Source organism: Stegostoma tigrinum, chromosome 36 (genome assembly GCF_030684315.1).
Source record: "Stegostoma tigrinum isolate sSteTig4 chromosome 36, sSteTig4.hap1, whole genome shotgun sequence".
Classification (NCBI taxonomy): domain Eukaryota; kingdom Metazoa; phylum Chordata; class Chondrichthyes; order Orectolobiformes; family Stegostomatidae; genus Stegostoma; species Stegostoma tigrinum.
The window spans coordinates 26,074,099-26,097,342 of NC_081389.1; the positions used below are offsets into that span (position 1 = coordinate 26,074,099).

The window sequence follows — 23,244 nt, forward strand, 5'->3', positions numbered from 1 at the left end:
AGTACCAGATCCTGTATGGCCTCCCCTCTTGTTGGCCCTTCGACATACTGAGTCAGGAAACCCTCCTGCACACATTGGACAAAAACTGATCCATCTGACGTACTAGAGTTAGAGCATTTCCAGTCAATGTTAGGGAAGTTAAAGTCTCCCATATTAACCACCCTGTTCCTTTCACTCCTGCCCAGAATAGTTTTGCCAATCCTCTCCTCCACATCCCTGGAACTTTGCAGAGGCCTATAAAAAACTCCCAGCAGTATGACCTCTCCTCTCTTGTTTCTGACCTCAGCCCATACCACCTCAGTAGACGAGTCCTCGTCAAAAGTTCTTTCAGCCACCGTTATGCTGTCCTTGACTAACAAAGCCACACCTCCCCCTCTTTTACCACCTTCCCTGACCTTAATGAAAGATCTAAACCCTGGAACCTGCAACATCCATTCCTGACCCTGTCCTATCCATGTCTCCGAAATGGCCACAACATCGAAGTCCCAGGTACCTATCCAAACTGCAAGCTCACCTACCTTATTCTGGATTCAGATTATCTCGGATTCTCCAGCATCTGCAGTTCCCATTATCTCTGACCTTTGATATAGCTCAGAAAATCGCAAAATACTTTGTAGCTAATGATGTACTTTTGGATTGTGGTCACTATTGTCATGCAGGAAACATGGCAAACAATTTTCACACAGCAAGATTCTACAAACAGCTGTCTTAGTGATGTGGGTTGCATAAAGGCCAGCACACTGGGAAGAACTTCCCATTCTTCAGTTTCAATAGATAACGCCTCTGGCAGTGCAGCACTCCTGGCCGATTGCACTGGAGTGTTGGGCCTAGACTTTGTGCTCAAGTCTGCAAGCGAGGATGTCTTACTTGGTAGCAAGAGCTACTTCCCTGACCCACCATTAGCATCGAAACATGACATGATATCCCATGTCTTTTTTAAAAAATTCATTCACAGCATGACGGCATCACTGGCTCGGCAGCATTTATTGCCCATCCCTAATTGCCCAGAGGGCAGTTAAGAGTCTACCACATTGCTGTGGATTTGGAGTCACATATAGGCCAGACCAGGTAAGGATGGCAGTTTCCTTTCCAAAAGGACATTATGGCAAAGATCCCTCAACTTTCTAGAACAGGCAGAACCTTTCCACTGTCACCCAACTCACTCTGACCTTTCAAGCAAGCTAATTTTAAACAACTTCAATGGTGCATGCACCATAACCTCTGGAATACCCTCCCTAGTGCCCTTAACATTGTTCTGCTCCTTTAAGTCACTGAATAAAGTCTATTGCTTTGACCAAATACCTCCTCTTCTGATTGATGTCATATTTTGCTTCATAATGACTGTCTGAAGCACTTTGGAATGTTTTATCTGAATGCAAGTTGTTGTTTCACCACATGTTAAGATTATTTTCACATGAAAAGTATAGTTAAGACAAGGTCATTTGGTCATGGTTTGTACCTCATACCCACACTGCTGGGTAAGCTGGACTGGCAAAATGGTTCACTGGAGAATGCAGTGTACAGTTCAGCACGCAGAAGTCTGAAGAAATCGTTTGTTTTACAGACTGAGCTTGTTTCCAATTCCCTGCCGAATTTTGTGACAGTGTTACCACAGACCTGTGCAGCTTTCAATAATCTTTTTAAACAGTGGACACAGGGTGTCGGCCAGACGTCTATCCCAATTTTGAAAAGTTGTCTGGAATAATTTGTGTTTTATATTTAATATATATGTTTTAAGGGGCCACAGTTGCCTTGAGTTAGGTATGTGCTTATCTCAGGTGAAAATAGCCGGGGTGAAAAATTCCTGTTTTGGGGGACTTCAGGACTCGGGGGCAGCCCAGCCACGGTTATCAATGCAGAGGAAAGCAAACGACAGACGGGGTGGCTGCCCTACAGCTCCCGAAGACATGCAGAGTCTGAGTGAGAAGGAATCTCGCTGTTTAAATTATGAACATTACAGGCAAAATACTGGCTGTGGTTACACGGCATCTCTTGAAGTCTTTTTCCTGCTCAGACTGTTTTTCTGCGCGCCTGTATTGTTTATACTCGCCCTTTCTGACCCTTTCACTGAGATGAGAACATTTCGTTCTGGGCTATTTATAGCAATTCTGCGTCATTGGGTTTTTGTACAACAGCAGAGACACACGCGATCAGCAATGAAACATCCTCCAGACACAGAGCCAGATAACAGAGTGAGCAACAGATACATCTGGGGGCTAGAAAACAGTCTCAGCCAGGAGCACGAGTTTCACAACCTTCAAATCTGTCTCTGTTCCCTCATTGAATCATTAAACCGCATTCCACCCTATTCATCTCGGGGCTCTCTCGGCTACGCTCTACTTTTTCACTCCCCATCCCTCGAAATACTGCCCTTTTCTTAAAGAAGACAGACCCATTCACTATCAGCCCTGTGCTCACTCATCAACACTGGCTTCCAGTTAGTAGCTCTATTTTAAAATGTTCTCATTTAAATCACTCTTCTGAGGGGTCCTGTTGTGCAGTTGTAATGACCCATCTACGAGCCCGGAACCCCTGGTCCAGATTCCGCTGACCCTGAGGTATGCCCGATCAGAAATCATATGACAAGGTTATAGTCCAACAGGGTTTATTTGAAAACACAAGCTTTGGGAGCCTCAGTCCTCCTTCAGGTGATATGACAGAAGTAGTATTAGACAATTTATCAGTAAAAAATTCAAAGGGTCACACCATTGGTGAGGATGTATTAAACAAACCTAAGATGCTGTTAAATCTTAAATCACCTAGAAGGTTTTAATTGATCAATCTGTATTTGTAAATCCCCAAATTTCTTTTCACATCACTGTCCTGAGAGAATTAAAGGTTTTATCAGCATAAAGAGGAGGTGATATTTTAGATCAGACAATGCGTGTTAGTGGCGAGGCCTTGTTGAGAATCTGTTTGTGCGTTAGTTTGGAGTCAGACTGGTTTTATTTCTAAAGTAGGAATTTATAAAATGCCATAATTATTGGCTGTCTATAAATTATGTGCTTTTTGAACAGAGAGAGTGTGTTTGTGTAGAGGTGACAGGGAGTATGTGTGTGTGCGTGTGGGGGGGCGGTGGAGAGAGAGAGAGAGTGAGTGTGAGTGTGAATGAGTGTGTTTGTAGAAGTGAGTATGTATGTGGTTGTGTGTGAGTGAATAGTGTGGTGTGTTTACCTGTTGTGTGACATGAACCCACGATCTCAGTTGAGGCTGTCGTCATGGGTACCGAACTTGGCTATCAGCCTCTGCTTGGCAACTCTGTTGTTGTATATCCCAAAGTCCACCTTGGAGGACATTTACCCAAAGATCCGAGGCCAAATGTCTTTGACCACTGAAGTGTTCCCCAACTGGGAAAGAACATTCCTGTCTGGCAATTGTTGCGGAGTATCCATTCATCCATTGTCATAATGTATGCATGGTTTCACCACTATATCGTGCCTCAGGGAGTCCTTGCCTGCAGCATATGAGATAGATAACATTGGCCAAGTCACATGTATCTGCCGCGTACGTGCTGGGTGGTGTTCCCATGTGTGATGCTAGTGTCCGTGTCAGAGCTTTGACAATTCTTGCAGAGGCTGCCAAGGTAGGTTTGTATAGTATTGTGGTCAGCGTTGTCCTGAAGGCTGGGTAGTTTGCTGCGAACAATGGTCTGTTCAAGGTTGTTTGAAGGCATCTCTCTCTCTCTCTCTCACACACACACACTCTCTCTCACGCTCTCACACACTCACACACACGTGTGAATTTGTATTTGCAGATACATTTTATTTTGTTCAAAAATAAAACGAAGAATCACTGAGAAAGGGTCACTGGACCCAAAACATTAACTCTGATTTTTTTCTCTTCACAGATGCTGCCAGACCCTGCAGATCTTTTCCAGCAACTTCTGTTTTTGTTCCTGATTTACTGCATCTGCAGTTCTTTATGTGTATGGAATTGTTTGTTATCCTTCCTGGGCCACACAGTCTGATTCTGTGGTTTTTCTTCAATTACGATCTCAAGTACAGATCATTAGTTAAAGCCTACTCAGAATAGTGACTATTTTGAACCATGTCTTGAATTCTGTCTCATTATGTTAGCCCATTTAATAGTTTCACACCTTCAATTACTGTTGTAACAGAAGATTCCAACCTATGGATTTAGGCCTATGACATCTGTTCTGTGCTGTAAAGCTGGAGTTCAGTGACAGAGGTCCATGGCTTTTAGGTTAAAGGCTACACACACAAACATAATGAGTGAACACAGCCATTATTTGTACTTGTATATCCTATCACATAGACTTCCACTCAAACTCTTTCCTGGGATCTTAAGACCATAAACCTCATTGTTTTCCTTTTTTTATATAAGTTTTTAAAAACAGACTGTCCTCTTCCCTCAGGTGTCTTGCACAGTTTCTTGATACCAACCCATATTTCTCATGCTAGGAATTACTGTGGGTGTTGTTTACTGTGTTGGTTTGTATTTAATCCTGCCAGCGTGCACGTTGCACTTACACATCTTTTGCAATTCTGGCTACATTGAGCACAGTAACCAATATCAGTTACTATGACAACACTGTACCACAACCCTTGTTCTTATTAAATGTCACTTCCAGTTTCTTGTTTGTTGCTCTGTGTGGGTGGTTTGAGGGTTATTTTTCACATTGATTGTACTAGCACCAGGCATACTTAAAAATGAGGTTTCAGCCTGGTGTCGCTACAACACAGTGGAGGCTGCATACTGATCAAACCTCTAAAGTCCAAAATCTTGCTGCATCAAATGGTGAATGGTATTGGACAATTAAGCAGGTCGCTGTGGGAGGAGGCTCCACGGATGTCTCTATCCTCGATAATGGGGGAGCCCAGTAAATTCATGCAGAAGAATGGCTGAAGCACTTATGGCCTGAAGTGCCACTTCCTGAGGTGCCCTGCATTACAGATGCCAGTCTTCAACTAATTTGATTCATTTCACATGATATCAACAAATGCCTGAGGGTTCTGGGTTCTGCAAAGCTGATGGTCCTGATAACATTCCGGCGGTAGTGCTTAAGGTGTGTGTTGCAGGACTAGCTGTGCCCCCTCGCCAAGCTGAATCAGTACAGTTACAATATTAGTATCTACTCTGTAATGTGAAGAGTTGACCAGGGATGCTCTGTCTGCACAAAGGACAGGTCCAAACTGTCCAGTTACCATGTTACCAGTTGTAAGGTAACTTTCACATTCAGTACTGAAGAGTTTACACTCAAAACATAAACTCACTGGCCGTGTGGATGTCAAGGTAGCAGAAGGTTGAACTAGATGTGGAATCTGCTACTGACCCTCAATACTTAAGCTTGCCCTTGTGGAATTGTGCCTGGTATAAGGTGTGAGTGGGAATTGAGTGTCTGGGGGATCCATATCTCTGTAAGGATCTTCCTCTCTGGGAAATTAGCCCACAGGAAGTTAAATAAAGCAAGAGGAATAAATTGATTATGTTTTAACTTTTCTATTTGTAATGAGGAGGGTGGACTGGTTTCGTATCCACTGGTTCTGTTTAGAGTTTGCAGCTATAAAGTTGTTTTTCATTATTGAGTCTGACCACAGAATAGATCAAGAACTTTCCTTCAGTATTGACTGTGACGCCCTGTCCAACACTCACAGGTGTCATCTTAAGGATTTGGAGTGGCCTGCAATTTCTTGGCATCAAGGGTACAATTCTGCCGTTTTCAATGGTTGGAATCTGACCTAGGAGCAAAGAATACAGATCTCCCAAAGGCTCGAGTTCATTAACCTCATGCATCAAGGCTTGGAGGAGGTGCCAGAGCCTTTGTTTTTCAGCTACATGTGACAAGGTAAGCCTCCCATCTCTGGTAATCTCTGAGCAGACAAACAAGAGATTTCAATAGAACCTAAATTACAGGGAAAGCTGAAAAGTACACAGGATGTTTTGTGAAGCACTGTGTAGGAACCCTTGTTGGTTGGGAGAAGTTATGTCATTAGCTGAACAGAATGATTCTTCTGTAAATGGTTCTTTTAGAACTTTCTTTTTTTTCAGTTTCCCACAATTTGCTTCGAGCTTAGTGAGGTGTATGGATGAGAAGGGCCCTAACTCTCAGCCCTGATTGATGCTGGATAGACAAGTATGACTTCTGTTTTTGGCATGGGCTGGTATAATTAACGCAGTGCTCACAGGGCAAAAAGGCAGGAGCAATCACCTGTTGATGTTTCTCTCCACAAATGCTGCCAGACCTGCTGAGCTTTTCCTGCAATTTCTGTTTCTTGTTACTGATTTTCCTGCTTCTGCTCGTTTTTTTGAGAGTTTGTTGGGTGGCCTCGCATTTTAGGGGCAAGATTCTGGTTTCACTTTCTGAGACTTGAGACCAAAGTCTTAGCTGACACCCCAGTGCAGACTGGTTACAGAAATAAAAGCCAACAGGATCCAGACTAATACCGCAATCTGAATACAAAATTAGTTCAGAGGCAGTGTCCATTTTTCTTACACTTCTCCCCCCCACCTTCCCCCACAGCTGAAATGGGTGGGGATTGAGGCTGGGATGGTATGGGATTGAGGGTAGGGAATGTAGTGGTGTTGAGGATGGGGTGGGGGAAGGATTGGAATGGATTGGGGATTGAGTTTGGGTGGAATGGGGTGATTGGGTAGAGATTGGGGTGGGAGTGGGGAATGAGGTTGGGATGGGGGACAGGATAGAGGTGTGCGAATTGGATTTTGGTGGGTGATAGGGTGGAGGTAGGGATTGGATTGGGTTGGGGATGGGCTTGGGGTGGGGCATGGGGTGGAAGTGGGGATGGAGTGGAGTTTGGGAATGGGTGATGGAGTCAAAATGGACATGGATGTGGGTAATTAGGTTGAGGTTGTGGGTGAGGGTCGGGAATGAGTTTGGAATGGGGTTTAGAGGTGGGAATGAGGTTGAGTGGGCAATACAGAGTAGGGTGTGGATGGACAGGAGGTGGGAATTGGGTTTGGGGTGATGTGAGGGTGGGATGGATTGAGTTAGGGATGGGGTGGGGGTTTCTGGTGATGAAGAGTGGAGTGTGGGAGTGTGGTGCTGCATCAAACTGGAACAGTTTCTTTCCTTGACGTAAGAACATTCTGGTGTGTTTGTTGTTCCGAGTTGTGGTATTCAGTTGTCTTTATTCCAGCTGTGTATGAGTTACTGGAATGTAGCACACATACAGCAGCTGTCCTCTGCCATTGGATTTTTGGGGCTTAAAACAACTTTATCCTAAACCTCTTATCTGCATGGTCAGGTTGAATTCCACATGTGCAAATATTCAGCCTCAGCCGTTACTGGATACACACTGAACAGGGGCCAAGAATCTGGCCGTGACACTTTGACCAGTGGCTGGGATGGAAGTTCCTCTTGACCAATGCTCAAGACCTCCCTTTCATATCGTCCCATCACCTAAAGCTGGGAAATTGTATGCACATCATTTTCTTCCAGAAGTAACCCATTACCAGCTCAGCTTGGTGAGCACCAGGTGGGTTTAGCCAGTGGTGGTGATGGTTTAAGAATTTACTGAATAAAAAGATTCAATCTAAACGAAGCAGCTTGATTTTGTAATCTACAGTTATTTTGCCAAAATATCAGAGCATCTGAAGGGCAATTGTCAAATTTAAAATTACATAATTCCAAATTAATATCTATTCTATGCCTGCATTTAACCAAACGTCTATAACTGGTATCTGCATCCTGATTGTACTTTCAGAGTGAGCTGAGGATGAATTATTGAAATAAGCCCGACAAGACCCATGAAGAATCATTAATAAATCTCCTTGTAGAGCTCATTGAGTGTGAGTTTCCTTGGTAACAGTAAATGGCCTGCCAAGCTGGAACTCATCACCAAACCCTTTCTGAAGCAGATCCAGGGATGGGTGTACAGAACTGTCAGCTTGCGACTAGCCTATCTACACCACGAAGTACTGGCTCTATTTTGTTGTTCAACAATAAATGATATTCTTTTCCAGTCAGGCTTCCTGAGTCATTACATTGATGGTCAGAGTAAGGAAATGTTTGTCACAGCCTTCCCTTTCAAAAAACCCATGACAGTCAGCTCCTGATCTGACCAACACCATCCACCCTCCACTGGACACCATTCTCCATGTGTGAATCTGAGAAATTGCCATCAATTATCATTGCTTTGTGAAGCTTGATTGCTGTTTTATGTTTCGGGTTGACAACAGGAGTCATGGGCATTAATTTTGTCCTTAACTGATGTCCCCAGCGGATACATTTTCCAGTAAGAACCACTAGTTGCTGACCGGGAGAGAAACCATCTTGGTTGCTATCCAAGATAATAAAATGTGAGGCTGGATGAACACAGCAGGCCAAGCAACATCTCAGGAGCACAAAAGCTGACGTTTCGGGCCTAGACCCTTCATCAGAGAGCCACGAAAGCTGACGATTCGGGCCTTGGTTGCTATGCAGATTTGAGGCTGGTTCTGGCACCCATGTAATCCTCCTGGCCATCTCCTTGTTGTATATGGTAATAGATCTGAAGGGGCTAACATTCATGTTAAATTGGCTTCATCCATTTGACTGATGTCATGCACAGATTGCAGGTGGAGATAGGAGTACTGAGGGAGCAGATGCATATCTATACCAACGCATTAAGGCTTTGGTCATTAGCCTGATCAAATGTAGTTATACATTTTTAAAAATTCATTCACAGGAGGTGGGCATTGCTATCTAGGCATTTATCGTTCATCCCTAATTTCTGTTAAGGTGGTGATGAGCTACTTTCTTGAACCACTGCAGACCGTGTGGTGAAGTACACCCCCAATGCTGAGATGGAGTGATTTCTAGGAATTTGACTCAATAACACTGAAGGAGTGGAGATATATTTCCACATCAGGATTGTGAGCGACTTGAAGATGAACTTGCAGTTGATGGTGTTCCCATGTTTCAGCTATCCTTGTCGTTCTAGGTGGAAGTAGTTGTGGGTTTGGAAGGACTTATTGCTGTCATATACTCAATATTCTTGCTTTCTAAGGAATGAGTCCATTCTGTGTGTGCTGTAACATCAATCAAGCAATAGATCTGATAAAAAAAGGATTGGTGCCAGTAAATGACTTCAAACAACTCTTACCGAGGACCACACACTAAGAGTGGCGCCAAATATTGCAAGGTACCAGCAGTGATCATCTGAAAAAGTACCGTACTCACCTTGCAGTCATGGCTGCGGCCTTATGGTCGAGCCAGAGGTTGGCTGCCTGTGTTCGAGAGGAAGACTCAGACCAGGAACGACATCACAGCCTGAGGTTTCTGTACCTGCCCTATTCTCCAACAGACAAGTACACTTTTCCCATTTACACAATATACAACAACCTCTCTGGGTCAGTTACACTAGTTGCCTGAAAGTTTTAACATTGGATTAGTACAATACTTCAGGAACAGAAACTTGGAAGATGCAACATTTGGATACATAAAACTAATTTTGCCCTTGCTTTATAATGCTTGATTGCTGTTTTATGTTTCAGGTAAATATTTATACCTAAGGCGATTTCTGGTTCTCTCAAGTGGTTAGGCAATCTGACACTATTTTATAATCCAGAAAATATCAAAATTACTTGGTCCAAGGACTTTTGGATTCAAGAGATGATGGAGTATTTCAAAACTTTGGATATTAGTTATTTTGTAGGTATAATAGTGTCATTTTACTGAGCAGGGGATCAGCTGACTCTATCCTGTACTGTTTAACTGTAAGAACTGTCCCAGTGTACCACACCGGTGTGCTGTGAGAACTGTTTAGGTGTGCCATGAAATTTTGTGCAATGGTAAAGAAAACCAAATGTAATCAAACATTGTTTCATTTTCAACAGTATTTTATCCAACCAAATTACAATTCAAAAATCTCAAAGTTTGGAAAGGTGTCTTTGTATATGTTTTAGCTGACAGTGGTACATGAATATCCAATCATCTCTGACCACACTATTAGTGTACTCTTGCTGTTTCCAAAAACACACCTCAGCAAGGTAGTGTTTTCAACATTAGCACACATGAAAAAACAGGAGGGAACACCTGTCAGTGGAGCAAGATTTGCAGCTGGCGATCTCCTCAGTTCCTACCTGGAACTGGCAAGCTCAGGCCTCCCACTAGCCCGATAAATTGCAATTTACTGCACTTTGTATTTAGCTCTGATTCATTAAATTTTAATTTATGTATTGGTTCAATTACTTCATAAAGTTATTTTGAAAATATTGTTATAAATATGAAATGTCATCTGCAATATTTTAAACCTCTGAACTGACTGCAATGTGTGGAACAGATTAATGTCCATAAATAGTTAAAAATAATGGAGTTGAGCAGATTTTGACAATGATCAGTGGTCACTGTCGAAGATGACATATCCCTTCCAGACCTTCTGATCTCTGTTTAGTCGTTCTATGCGCTGTGTTACAAACCTCTCTAGAAAGCCATAACTATTATAACTGCAAGTAATGAGCAATTAATTCGGCTGAAAAAGAGGGTGTACCGTGGAATTGTTTGCCTTACTGAAGTATGCCACATTGTTGAAGACAATGGGAATTACTGCTCTAATATGGAATGCAGCTGTATAGCATGGCTCTGAAGGGCTGTGGGAGAATGGATATGGTACCCTGGCACTGATATGATCAAGGCTGTTAGAAAATAAACAATTCAAACTCTGACTTTCATTCCCAAATATTCATCAGCTCAATGACCTCATTCTAAAGGGATTAAATTCCTTGTTTTTAATCAATGAAATATTACTTTTACATTATTAAATAGCACTAATCCATTATGTCAAGTGTATATCACATGCAGTCGGTTTATATCTCTGGTAACATGCAGGGCTTGTTAGCACATTCTTAATCAATGACAGATCTATTCCCCAATCAGGATAAGATGATTGTTGCGCAAATACCATGCCTCAGGTGAGGGGAGAGCCTGACTCATTCATGGTGACGTCAGCCAGTGTATGAACTGAAACCACACTGTTAGCAACTCTCTGCATTGAAATGCAGCTGTCCAGCCAACTGATCCAACTGAACCCTCTTTTAAGCCAGAGGAACATTTACATTGAATCAATGTACTTTATGTCCAGGACAGAATGATAAAGTGAAAGTTTCTTCTGGTTGGTGCATTGTAACCATCCTGTATCTGTCCTTGGAGTGTTTGATGGTGAGAGTGTAGGGGGAGTTTTACTCTGTGTCTAACCCCATGCTGCCCCTGTCCTGGGAGTGTTTGATGGGGAGAGTGAAGAGGGAGTTTTCTCTGTATCTAACCCCGTGCAGTATAGGTCCTGGGAATATTTAGTGGAAACACTGTAACGGGAGCTTCACTCTTTGCAAAGAATAAATGGCAGTCACCTTTATAAATTAAGACATGCAATCCAAAATTGAAAAAAACTGGAAGCACTCATCTCCTGTTATCCTTCTTATAGAGTAGGAAATTATGCTGTTCTTTCCCAGTATGGCTAAATGTGACCCCAGACCCACAACAATGTGGTTTCTCTTGACTGCTTATTGGAAATGGCCATGCAAGTCACTCAGTTTTATCAGAGCACTATTCAATGGAGGCTGGGTGCAGATTGGGTAGGTTGGTTAGAGAGTTGTTTTGAAACAGATTGGTGCCAGTGGCAATAGACTTAATCCCCAGACTGGCTGGTTAGATTTGGGACTTGCCTTCTTGCTGTACCCATGGCAGAGATTGTTTGGACTTGCTGTCGAACAGAGAATTGTACAAAATAAATTCTTTATTCTTTTAAGAAAATATTTTTATTTGACTTCGTTAAATCAAAACAGTTGAGCTTATATTTTCCTATGTTAGACTCCAACTGGTCTGATTTGATTATGTCACTTTGCAACCTCTTGTTCCCCCCTTATCCAACTTTCTGTACTTTTCATTGTCTCCAGTGAGCTTGGATATTAGAGGTGGGAATCAGAAGCGGGGTTTAATTCTGGGCCATGAGCTTGCCTCAGGTGCAAGCTCATCTTGTAGCATGGGGTTGGTGTTTTTACAACTCTAAAAAGATGGAACTTTTGCTCAATTAGTGGCTGGGAGGCAGGGCTTAAGCTGGTATACCAGGTTAAAGCCCATATTCTGTCCCAAATTGGCAGCCATTGCTGTGGCTGCCATCTCTGTGTTCTCATCTTCAAAGTGGTCATCACAAACAGAAAGTTGAGACCATGGGATACAGTAGAGAATGGTTGCTTATGGAAACACAATTATTGCTCAGTCATTGCCTTTGTCCAAACTTTCACTTTTCCATGTCAAAGAATACCAGTGCTACTGTCCCTATTGCAACCAAGCTGTTAGCTGGTCAGCTTCAGAGAGTTCTCTCAGGAAGCCTGTGGAAAATCAGAAGACAAGCTCCCTAATTATCTTAGCATGGCCAGCTATCAAAATAAGTGATATTGTATCAGGGTGTAAGGGGCTGAAGAATTAATGCTGAGCAGTGCTTTAAGCAACACCTCCCATAACTGGAAGAGTAATTTAAGATTCTGAAAGAGTAAAAGTGTTGAACTGGATCTGCCTTGATGTCTCTGTTATGATGTCTACCATATAACTGTAACTTGTATAGATTTGCTGAGGTGGGCAGGGGTTGGCAGGGTGGGGTGGGGGGGGGTTGCTGGGATCGGTGTCCATTAGATCTGTTGGGCTGGTTGGCTGTTTGGAGTGTGGATTCACTTCCAGCAAAGGTTACCATGAAGGACTCTCTTTCTCAATCTCTTCCCTCATCACATGTGGTGACCTTCAGACTAAATCACTATCAGGCATCTTTCTAAGGAGAGAGCAGCCCTATGGTCTGGCAGGACAAGACTAACCTTAGTTTTATCGTACAATAAAGTACGTGTTGTGTCAGTCAAGAGCCTGTCCTTTGGTTTACCACATTAGAGCAAGCAGGCTCTGTACCAGGAGTGGGGGGGGGGGGGGGGGGGGGGGAGGGGTAGGGAGGGGGAGAGAGAGGGAGAGGGAGAGAGTGAGAGAGCACGGGAGAGCGAGGATGGTGGCAGCAAATCTAACCAGATAACTCATATAATCTGATTGTTTGGGTTTGTTTAACAGGTGACTTCACTTTACCACCCACTCTCCTGCTCTGCTCCCTGTCTCTGGAAAGCCAGCGGGTGGGGAAACACATGCCTGCCAATATCACTTGTTTTCAGTTGTCCTGCCCCCTGTCTGACCCCATTAGGAATAGGAGGGAAAATCCACCTCTTTCTCTTGATTCTCTGCCAACCTTTTCCCACTCCATGGAGGTTTGGTGAGCAGCATCCCAGCCTCTGAGCCAGTTCTTCCGAGTCCCATTCCAGGATTTACTGGCCACAGTAAAATTGTTCATGTTAATAAACAGTCTGCTCACCCTTGTAACATTTCCCACATATTCTCAAAGGAGAAAAATATGTGTGAAGACAGCAAACAATTAGCTGAATCACTTCACAAGGTTACCTCCAATTCCAGCACAATACTTTAACAGTATTTAATTGCTGTGAAACATATAAGGTGCTACAGAAATGTAATTTCTTGTTTTTAATATTGCTATTGGCATCTATGGGATCCAGGTTTGAAATGAAATAGTTTGTGTAGCATTGAGAATATTCCAGCAGGTGGCAGTGCTTTACCCAAATTAAAAGGAATTTAGGGAGAGAAGAACAATTTCCTGAAAACAAGTAATGGGTGTGGAACTCTCATGCAAACCCATTTTCCAGCACAATCCACACACTCTTTACTTTAAGACAGGAAAATTGAAGAGTAATAAGATTGTAGTTAGACTGACTGAGTTTGTAAAGGAGACAGAAAGTTCTGGATGTGAGTTTGCTCGCTGAGCTGGAAGGTTCATTTTCAGACGTTTCGTCACCATTCTAGGTAACATCATCAGTGAGCCTCCGATGAAGCGCTGGTGTTATGTCCCGCTTTCTGTTTATCTGGTTAAGGTTTCCTTGGGTTGGTGATGTCATTTCCTGTTCTTTTTCTCAGGGGATGGTAGATTGGCTCCAAGTCAATGTGTTTGTTGATGGAATTCCGGTTGGAATGCCATGCTTCTAGGAATTCTCGTGCATGTCTCTGTTTGGCTTGTCCTAGGATGGATGTGTTGTCCCAATCAAAGTGGTGTCCTTCCTTATCTGTATGTGAGGATACGAGTGATAGTGGGTCATGTCGTTTTGTGGCTAGTTGATGTTCATGTATCCTGGTGGCTAGCTTCCTGCCAGGTTGTCCAATGTAGTGTTTGTCACAGTTCTTGCAAGGTATTGTGTAGATGATGTTCGTTTTATTTGTTGTCTGTATAGGGTCTTTTTAAGTTCATTAGCTGCTGTTTTAGTGTGTCGGTGGGTTTGTGGGCTATCCTGATGCCAAGGGGTCCGTGTAGTCTGGCAGTCATTTCGGAAATGTCTTTGATGTAGGGGAGAGTGGTTCTGGTTTCTGAGCCCGTTTTGTCTGTTTGTTTGGGTTTGTTGCTGAGGAATTGGCGGACTGTGTTCATAGGGTACCCATTCTTTTTGAATACGCTGTATCGGTGATTTTCCTCTGCTCTGCGTAGTTCCTCTGTGCTGCAGTGTGTGGTGGCTCGTTGGAATAATGTTCTATGCAGCTTCGTTTGTGGGTGTTGGGATGGTTGCTCCTGTAGTTCAGTATTTGGTCCGTATGTGTTGTTTTCCTGTAGACGCTGGTTTGAAGTTCCCCACTGGCTGTTCACTCGACTGTGACATCTAGGAATGGCAGTTTGCTGTTGTTTTGCTCCTCTTTTGTGAATGTTAAGCCAAAGGTGTCCTTTGTCATCACTAAGCAAAACAAACTAGAGGAAACATTCAAGACCATCAATAATACCCTCACTGGCATAACATTCACAAAAGAGGAGCAAAACAACAGCAAACTGCCATTCCTAGATGTCACAGTCGAGCGAACAGCCAGTGGGGAACTTCAAACCAGCGTCTACAGGAAGACAACACATACGGACCAAATACTGAACTACAGGAGCAACCATCCCAACACCCACAAACGAAGCTGCATAGAACATTATTCCAATGAGCCACCACACACTGCAGCACAGAGGAACTACGCAGAGCAGAGGAAAATCACCGATACAGCGTATTCAAAAAGAATGGGTACCCTATGAACACAGTCCGCCGATTCCTCAGCAACAAACCCAAACAAACAGACAAAAAGGGCTCAGAAACCAGAACCACTCTCCCCTATATCAAAGACATTTCTGAAATGACTGCCAGACTACTCGGACCTCTTGGCATCAGGGTAGCCCACAAACCCACCAACACACTAAAACAGCAGCTAATGAACTTAAAAGACCCTATACAGACAACAAATAAAATGAACGTCATCTACAAAATACCTTGCAAGAACTGTGACACACACTAGCTTTCTGCCAGTTTGTCCAATGTAGCCACCAGGATACGTGAACATCAACTAGCCACAAAACGACATGACCCACTATCACTCGTATCCTCACATACAGATGAGGAAGGACACCACTTTGATTGGGACAACACATCCATCCTAGGACAACTCAAACAGAGACACGCACGAGAATTCCTAGAAGCATGGCATTCCAACTGGAACTCCATCAACAAACACATTGATTTGGAGCCAATCTACCATCCCCTGAGAAAAAGAACAGGAAATGACATCACCAACACAGGAAATGACACCACCAACCCAAGGAAACCTAAACACAAATGGAAAGCAGGACATAACATCAGCGCTTCGTCGGAGGCTCACTGATGATGTTACCTAGAATGGTGATGAAACGTCTGAAAACGAACCTTCCAGTTCAGCGAGCAAACTCACATCCAGAACCTCAACCTGAGCTACAAATCTTCTCAAAACTCGCGAGACAGAAAGTGCTGGGGAAATTCAACATCCAATGTAACAGAGTTAATGTTTCAAATTTAGCATCACTGTTTTGTACTCCTAAGATGCTGCTTGGCCTGCTGTGTTCATCCAGCTCTACACTTTGTTATCACTCTTCAAGAAGTTGTTTCTCCCTCCACAGATGGTGCCATACCTTTGAGTTCCTTCAGCACTTTCTATTTTTATTGTAGATCTCCATCGCTCACTTTATTTTGCTTTTATTTAGGATATTAAAGGATAGGGAGCGAGAGCAGGGGGTTGGGATTAAACTCAATGTGTTATTAAAGGATGTGGGGAGTGGACTTACATGGCTTGGCATGAACTAAATGAACTTAATGCCCTCTTTCTGTGTTTTAATGAAGGTCTCCATGGAGAAGCTCGTAATTTAAAATTTATTGAGCTGAATGGCCTGTTTTGGTGCTGGTTCAGACAGAATTATGCAGCAGGTTTTGCTGTTGGTGATCTCTTCTGAATGCTTTGGAGAGACAGTCATGTGTGGCAGCAAGAGGTCGAAGTATGAACACTGCTGAGTTCCAGCACAATCCTGCAACGATTTTACACTATCTGTAAAATGTTGATGGGAAGCATTGTGTCATTTCACCTGTAATAGCACATGCTGTTTTAATTCAATCTTGTTCAGTAAATTGTGATTGCCCCTTGTAAATCCATCTCTATTGTGGACTGGGTACCCCGGTTAGTTCTCAGCTTTTAGCCCATCACTAACTTTACATTCTAACAAATGTTGGCCGTCTGCTTAATTCATTCACTCTTTTCCTGAAGATATAAATTATTTCCATCTGACTCCTGTGTGTGTACGAAATCTCCACCCTACAAAGTAGATTTATCTCCAATCACCATTTGCTAAATCTCCTTCCTTACAGCCGTTATGGTTGGAAGCTGATTTAAGCCTGATTATAGTTGGGGCAGAGTGGGACTGATGTATTGTCCTGTGCTCCATTGGTCTACTTTTTGCACAACTGTCTCTGTCAGGCTGCTGCCGTCACATTTTTTGATTTTTCATCCTGTGTAATGTATGTCTGCACCCATAGATTCAGTACAGGTGTGATCTGAGCCCACCGCGAAGATGCAGGCCCAATGTGAGCAGGTAGAGTCGGCTGTTAAAGAAGAAGGATGCTGACAAACTCCTTGAAACAAATGAGTGGATCCTTGAAACGCGCCTCCATTAAACGTACAGTTTCTGGGTCACAGAAGGTGAGTGAGACAGTGGTAGTAACAGTCTAAGTTGTTGATTCATCGTCATCTTCCTGTGAATAAACAATGTTTAACCATCAAACATGCATAAAGAAGGTAAAATCCCCACAGGACCAAGAGTAATGAGACCAGCACAGGAGGGGGTGGAAAATTCCAGGCCAATTCTTTTATAATTTCGGACATATTCAAAGAGTTAAATATTCATCCAATTTGTGTCTTGATTAAGGGACATGTTTTATTGTGATAACTGCATCATACATTCCCGTTGACTTTTCTGTATCACATGTGAAAGTGTGACATTGAGTTAAAACTAAATCGAGCATGTTTATTTCCCAATCCCCTAACTCTCACTGGGTCTGATTTCCAGGACACCTAAATATCCTCTTGTGCTTCATGCAGTTATGTCAAGGAAGTGATTGGTAGCAGGCTATTTGACTGTGGTGTGTAATTCAAATCTCATCACAGACCCTGTGGAATTTTAATTCATTAATAAATCTGGACACTTGTTAATAAGCGTGAAAAAGATTGTCATAAAAACCCACCATTAACCTCCTTTAAGGAGGGAAACCTTTTATCCTTACTTGGTCTGACTTCTGTGTGATTCTAGATCAATGTGGCAGACTCTTACCTGCCTCTGAAATGGCCTGAATAAACCATTCAGTTAATGGGGAAATAAGGAATAGGCCACAGTTGCTGGCCTTGCCAGTGATACTTGCATCTCAAGAATGGATTTAAAAGTGTGTTTGTTTGGGTCGTCATTGTAATGGTTGAGCAATATACTGTAGGACTTGGGGATGGCATTTGAGAGATTGAGGCATGCTCTATATACCCCAGGATCACAGCCTCCATCCCTGATGGAGTGTGTTTTCAATCACCTGCCTCTGTGTTGTGTTCTCACTGTTACATGAACAGTAGAGAGAATTCTTGGCATTTGTAACTTGCTGCAAACTGAGCAAAGAATGAGAAACTCTTCACAAACAAGATATGAGCGATAATGAGATCAAAACGAGAAAAACACGAAACTGAAAAGAAGACTATTTACTGACATCCTTCACAACTGAAACTGTGCTAGAAATAGTCATTTTTCTGATTCTGGCATGATTTGGGATTGTGAGTCTGTCCTACGATGGTAATTCTTTGTGTGACTAAATCTAAACATAAGCTTACATATTTGAACACATTCCCCTTTAATGTCTTACCAATACGGGGATTAGAGACTTAGTCATCGTCCAAGCAATTTAATCATTTCTAATTTCAAAGCATTTGGTTTCTGGACCTGCTTTCTGATGTCAATCAGGAATATTTCACTCTAAGCACGATAACTCCTAGAATGTACAGAATGACAGGAATCTGCCCATGAGATATGGAAATACTTAAAGATCAACACTATATTTGGATGGAATACTGAAACCATTTGTGACGACAGCATTTTTGGAGGGTCTCATTCTGTAGATCTGGGCAGCGGGTAAAACTTCACCTTGGGGTAATGTTCACCCACAAGCTGAGAACAGTCGCTGATGTAGCATCTCAGTTGTGGCCAATATTTGACTTGGGGATTTGGCGAGTGGTGGGCAAGGTGGAACATTCATCAAGAATTGTGTTCCAGAATTATATCTGACACAGTTATAGGAAGCAAATATTAGAGATTAATTCAGTAAATAAAGATTTGAGGTGTTTATTTAAAGAAAAGCATCTGATCTCAGATTCATCATCTAGTATCATACAATGATATTACAGAAAGTGACTACTTACTCGTGGGATTTTGCTGAAGAAGGGTCTCGACCCGAAACGTCAAGCTTTCCTGCTGCTCTGATGCTGCTTGGCCTGCTGTGCTCATCCAGCTTCACATTGTGTTATCACTTACCCATGGGAGATTGCTGGCTTTTTGAAAAATCATCCAATAGGTGGCATACTGTGGGTCTCTCCCCATTGTTGGACACATGTTTAACTTCTAAAGGATGCATTCAGTTCACTAGTAAAAGATGCTATTCATCTGCTTCCACAAATATTTTCAATGAATTCCTGAACAAGCAAATTATTCAAACAGGTTTCATCCTTTTGTCTTCAACATCTTAACTCAACATCCTCAACCCATTAGGGAACTGTCCCCCAGTGAGAGTCAGCCCCTTCAGGAACTGTATCCCAGTGAGAGTCAGCCCCTTCAGGAACTGTATCCCAGTGAGAGTCAGCACCTGAAGGAACTGTATCCCAGTGAGAGTCAGCACCTTCAGGAACTGTATCCCAGTGAGGGTCAGCACCTTCAGGAACTGTATTTGATAGACAGTTGGCATCTTCAGAATTTGAGAATATTAAGTCAAAAATCCTGTTGGAAAATTTATCTGTTAGACTATAATGTTGATAAATGTAAATCAATGAAAAAAGACATTCATTCCCTGCATATTTTGTAAATGTAGTGTGAATTGAGTCCTTTGAGCACCAGGATGGTTTATTAATTGAAGAGCATTGTTTGAAGGGTCTAGGCCCAAAACGTCAGCTTTTGTGCTCCTGATGTGCTGCTGGGCCTGCTGTGTTCATCCAGCTCCACACTGTGTTATCGAAGAGCTTTGTTTGTAGCTTTTCAGTTATTTGCCATTATTTGTATAAATGAATAATGTATCTCAGTTAATTTTTCAAATTTCTGTATTAAATTTATGCTCCTGAATCTAAGCCTTGGATCTGATTAATATGCATTAAGCAGATTAACTGTGATTAATTTTCTGTAACCTCCCTTTACTAGCCTGTCAATCATTCCTCAACTAGAGAGAATATAGAACTATAGCTCTCACCACGGTCTTTGGAACATTTATACAGTTGTTTCAGTTACGGAGAAACAGTTGAAAATGAACATGGGCTCCATGAATTGAAAGGTGAGTTTGGGTTCTGAGGATTTTTCCTCTGGTTGGCCAATCGTTGCAAGCAGCCGAGGATCAGGAGTAGGACTGTGGGGTGAAAGGATCCTTTGACATAGTGGTGTTGGGTTCCTATCAACAAGTACCTCATCTCACATGTGAAGTGAAACCTCAATCGAAGAAGCCATTGCAAGGTATCATGAAGCCAGGGGAGAATTTGCCTTTCAGCTCAACTCAGGAGCAAAACAAAACAGCTTCTTCAATTCCTGGTCACATGAGCTGCTCCTTAAATGGCTGCACTTGACTTACAATGTTCAAAAGTCATCTCTACTGGCATGGAAATGCAGGAAAGCAACAGGAAGCTGGTCGTGGCAATGGGTCATTAAAATGAACAAGGCACTGAAGCTACAAATTATTGTACTGCATTGTTAGTGATCTGAAGAAATCCGCAGCAACTAAAGGTGAGAAAACTGAATAACTGAAAGACTTGTATCAGAGATAATAGGAGCTGCAGATGCTGGAGAATCCGAGATAACAAGGTGTAGAGCTGGATGAACACAGCAGGCCAAGCAGCATCAGAGGAGCAGGAAGGCTTCCTGCTGCTATGATGCTGTTCGGCCTGCTATCTTCATCCAGCTCTACACCTTGTTAAACTGAAAGATTTGGTTTAGTTTGTAACAAAGGTAGTTTCCAGTTTGAAATGTAAATTCACCAACATTTCATTATCAAAACAGAACTATGATGCATGTTTAAGTTTTACCTTCTAATTTTGCGCTTCTGTTCTTGAATCATTGCTTTGCTTAGACTTTTCAGTGTGAAATTCTTGTTCAAATGAGTTGGATACATGACCGGCAACTAATTTTGTCGTAGGGCCAACTCCTTTCAAGTTGAAAAACTGACAATTAAGTTTAGTTGCTACAGCACCAGGTTTCCAGGAACTGCTGGCTAGAGGCAGAGTTTGTCTGTAACAGCATGTGCCAGAGCCACCAAGCAAGGCTGAGGCTTTTGTGGTCTCCAGGTGTGTGAGTTTACAAATTTCCTTGTCGTCCTGGTTAGTGAGAAACCTCCTGAAACCACACAGAAACCTTGGACCTCATCAAATCCATGTGATTGCCATCAAATCCTCCCTACTCCTCAGAGTTAAGAAATTCCACTTGTGAGCAGTGGGATTGGAACGACAGAACCACAGAGTAAAACCCTGGTTTCTGTTTAAATAAAAAAATACCTTTTGAATTGAATTTTAGTCCTTGATTTATGGCTGACCTTGTTACAAGTTGGTGTAAGTGTGTTTCTCAAATGTTAAGCTAAAGGAATTAACCTTGTAGGAAATAGGTGGATGCAGCCTTTATCTGGAATGCTGTTGTTAAATGCCTTAAGATGTTTAATTGTGTCAATAATGTATGAATGCGAGGTATCAGAATATAAGAGTCCACGTTTTCACAGATGAAATTCCATTTTCTGTTAGCAGCAGAACAATAGGCAATGAGCTGCAACGGGAAGGGTGTGTTCTCCTTCATAAAAATCTGATTGTGAAAACTGAAATGCAACACAAACTTGATTTTTATGCCAAATTATATCCTTTGCAATTGGAATGTAAAAATTCTTGTTTCTAACTCCAGGGCCACAAAGCTTGGATCGAGAAACACTTCCAGAAGCGTGATTGTATTTGTGTAATTCCGAACCCCAAAGATCCACAGAGGTAACAGTGCAGTTCTGAAGAGCCAGGCATTGAATGTGATGGGATTTTAAAGTTAAATGTATGTTGTGTTGGTGACTTAGTGTCTCCTTCGGATGTAGTCATTCAGCTCCCTTTTTTTCCAAGGTGCTGCTGTGGTCAGCTGATTGGCCAGCATGTCACCACTGCTCCAGTTGCTCCACGCAGTGACACAGGAGAGGAGGAGAAGCAGGTGGCTCAGCCTGGGAAATGGACGCCCCAGAAGCACACTTGGGCTAGTCCCACTGATGCTTACGGAGCCATGGAATTTCAAGGTGGAGGTCACACCAGCAAAGCTATGGTAAGGACCAACACCACACTGTGCATTATGAGTTGCATGTGATATTGGCTCAAATTAACACTGAAGTCTTTCTCTCCATTTCTCCTTGGAGACACTGAATTTGGCTGCACCTTCACAAAGTCTTGGATCTATTCACCAAGATAATTAGCTGCATGAGTCTGATCCTAACCATTATCGATCTGCTGTTCCTTAGCTGGAAATGAGAAACAGGGAGTTTGGCGTTAGATTAGAATGATGGCTGCTGGGTGTTGTGTTTTTGTAAAAGAGATAGAGAGCCTCTCACTTGATCGGCCCAAACTTTAAGCAGTAATAAGGAAAATCTACCTCCTGTCTATTTAAATTGGAGATCTATACTCATGTAAATTTATGGTGGCTGGTCATCTAAATGATTTATGACCCAGAGCTGTATAATATTCTGAGAGGATTATTTTATAAGCAGTTAATAGAATCCCTCCAGTTTGAAAGGTCATTCAGCCCATCAAGTCCACACTGACCCTCTGAACAGCATCTCACCCATCTCCATAACCCTGCATTTCTCACAATTAATCCACTTAGCCTGCATATTCCTTGACACTTTGGGCAATTTAGCACATACAATCTACCGAACCTGTACACCATTGGATTGTGGGAGGAAATCGGAGCACTTGGAGGAAACCCACACAGACACGGGGTGAATGTGCACACTCCGCACAGACAGTCTCATGAGGCTGGAATCGAACCCAGGTCCCTAGTGCTGTGAGGCTGCAGTGCTAACCAGTGAGCCAGTGAGCTGTCACAATAATTGGTGCTTACTGCCATGTTACTATCATGACATGATGGGATATTGTAGGGGGAGGGGCTTAGATTAATTCACAGGTCGGCACAACATTGAGGAACAAAGGGCCTGTTGTGCGCTGTATTGTTCTACGTTCTATGACATTTCTGTAAAACATTCACTCCTGGACGTGGGTGTCACTGGCTAGACCAGCATTTATTGCCAATCCCTAATTGTGAACCAGATGGGTTTTCCACCAATCAACAATGGATTCATGGTCATCATTAGACTTTTAATTCCAGATTTTTATTGAATTCAGATTTCACCATCTTCTCTAGGCAGATTTGAACCGGGATTAATGTTTGAACAATAACGCCTCCAGGCTTCCTAACATGGCATGATATCTACTGATAGTAGCCCCTATCATATATAAATGAGACATAGGTCACATGAAACTAGAGCATTCAATTAAGTTTTATCACAGCACTTATATTTGCACACGTACTATACAAATGCAGGCACTTGCAAGTCTCGGTTCAATCCAAGCGACTCGAATGCGTTGGAGTACACTTCCCTCAGCACGTCATGCTGCAAGAGGTCTCAATAACGTGGAGC

The 23,244-nt window shown here is 42.6% G+C and overlaps 1 protein-coding gene across 1 annotated transcript in view; it reads left to right on the forward strand.

The window, feature by feature from the left end:
* The first annotated feature begins 3,549 nt into the window (after window positions 1–3,549).
* The window catches only part of LOC125446762 (transient receptor potential cation channel subfamily M member 1-like), a 186,645-nt gene continuing 166,950 nt past the window's right edge, over window positions 3,550–23,244 (forward strand). Inside the window, exons 1-5 of the mRNA XM_059640140.1 lie at window positions 3,550–3,583; window positions 5,616–5,806; window positions 16,849–17,011; window positions 21,480–21,559; window positions 21,683–21,875. Of these exons, the coding sequence (XP_059496123.1) occupies window positions 16,931–17,011; window positions 21,480–21,559; window positions 21,683–21,875 (354 nt within the window). The 5' untranslated portion in view covers window positions 3,550–3,583; window positions 5,616–5,806; window positions 16,849–16,930. The remainder of the gene's footprint in view (window positions 3,584–5,615; window positions 5,807–16,848; window positions 17,012–21,479; window positions 21,560–21,682; window positions 21,876–23,244) is intronic.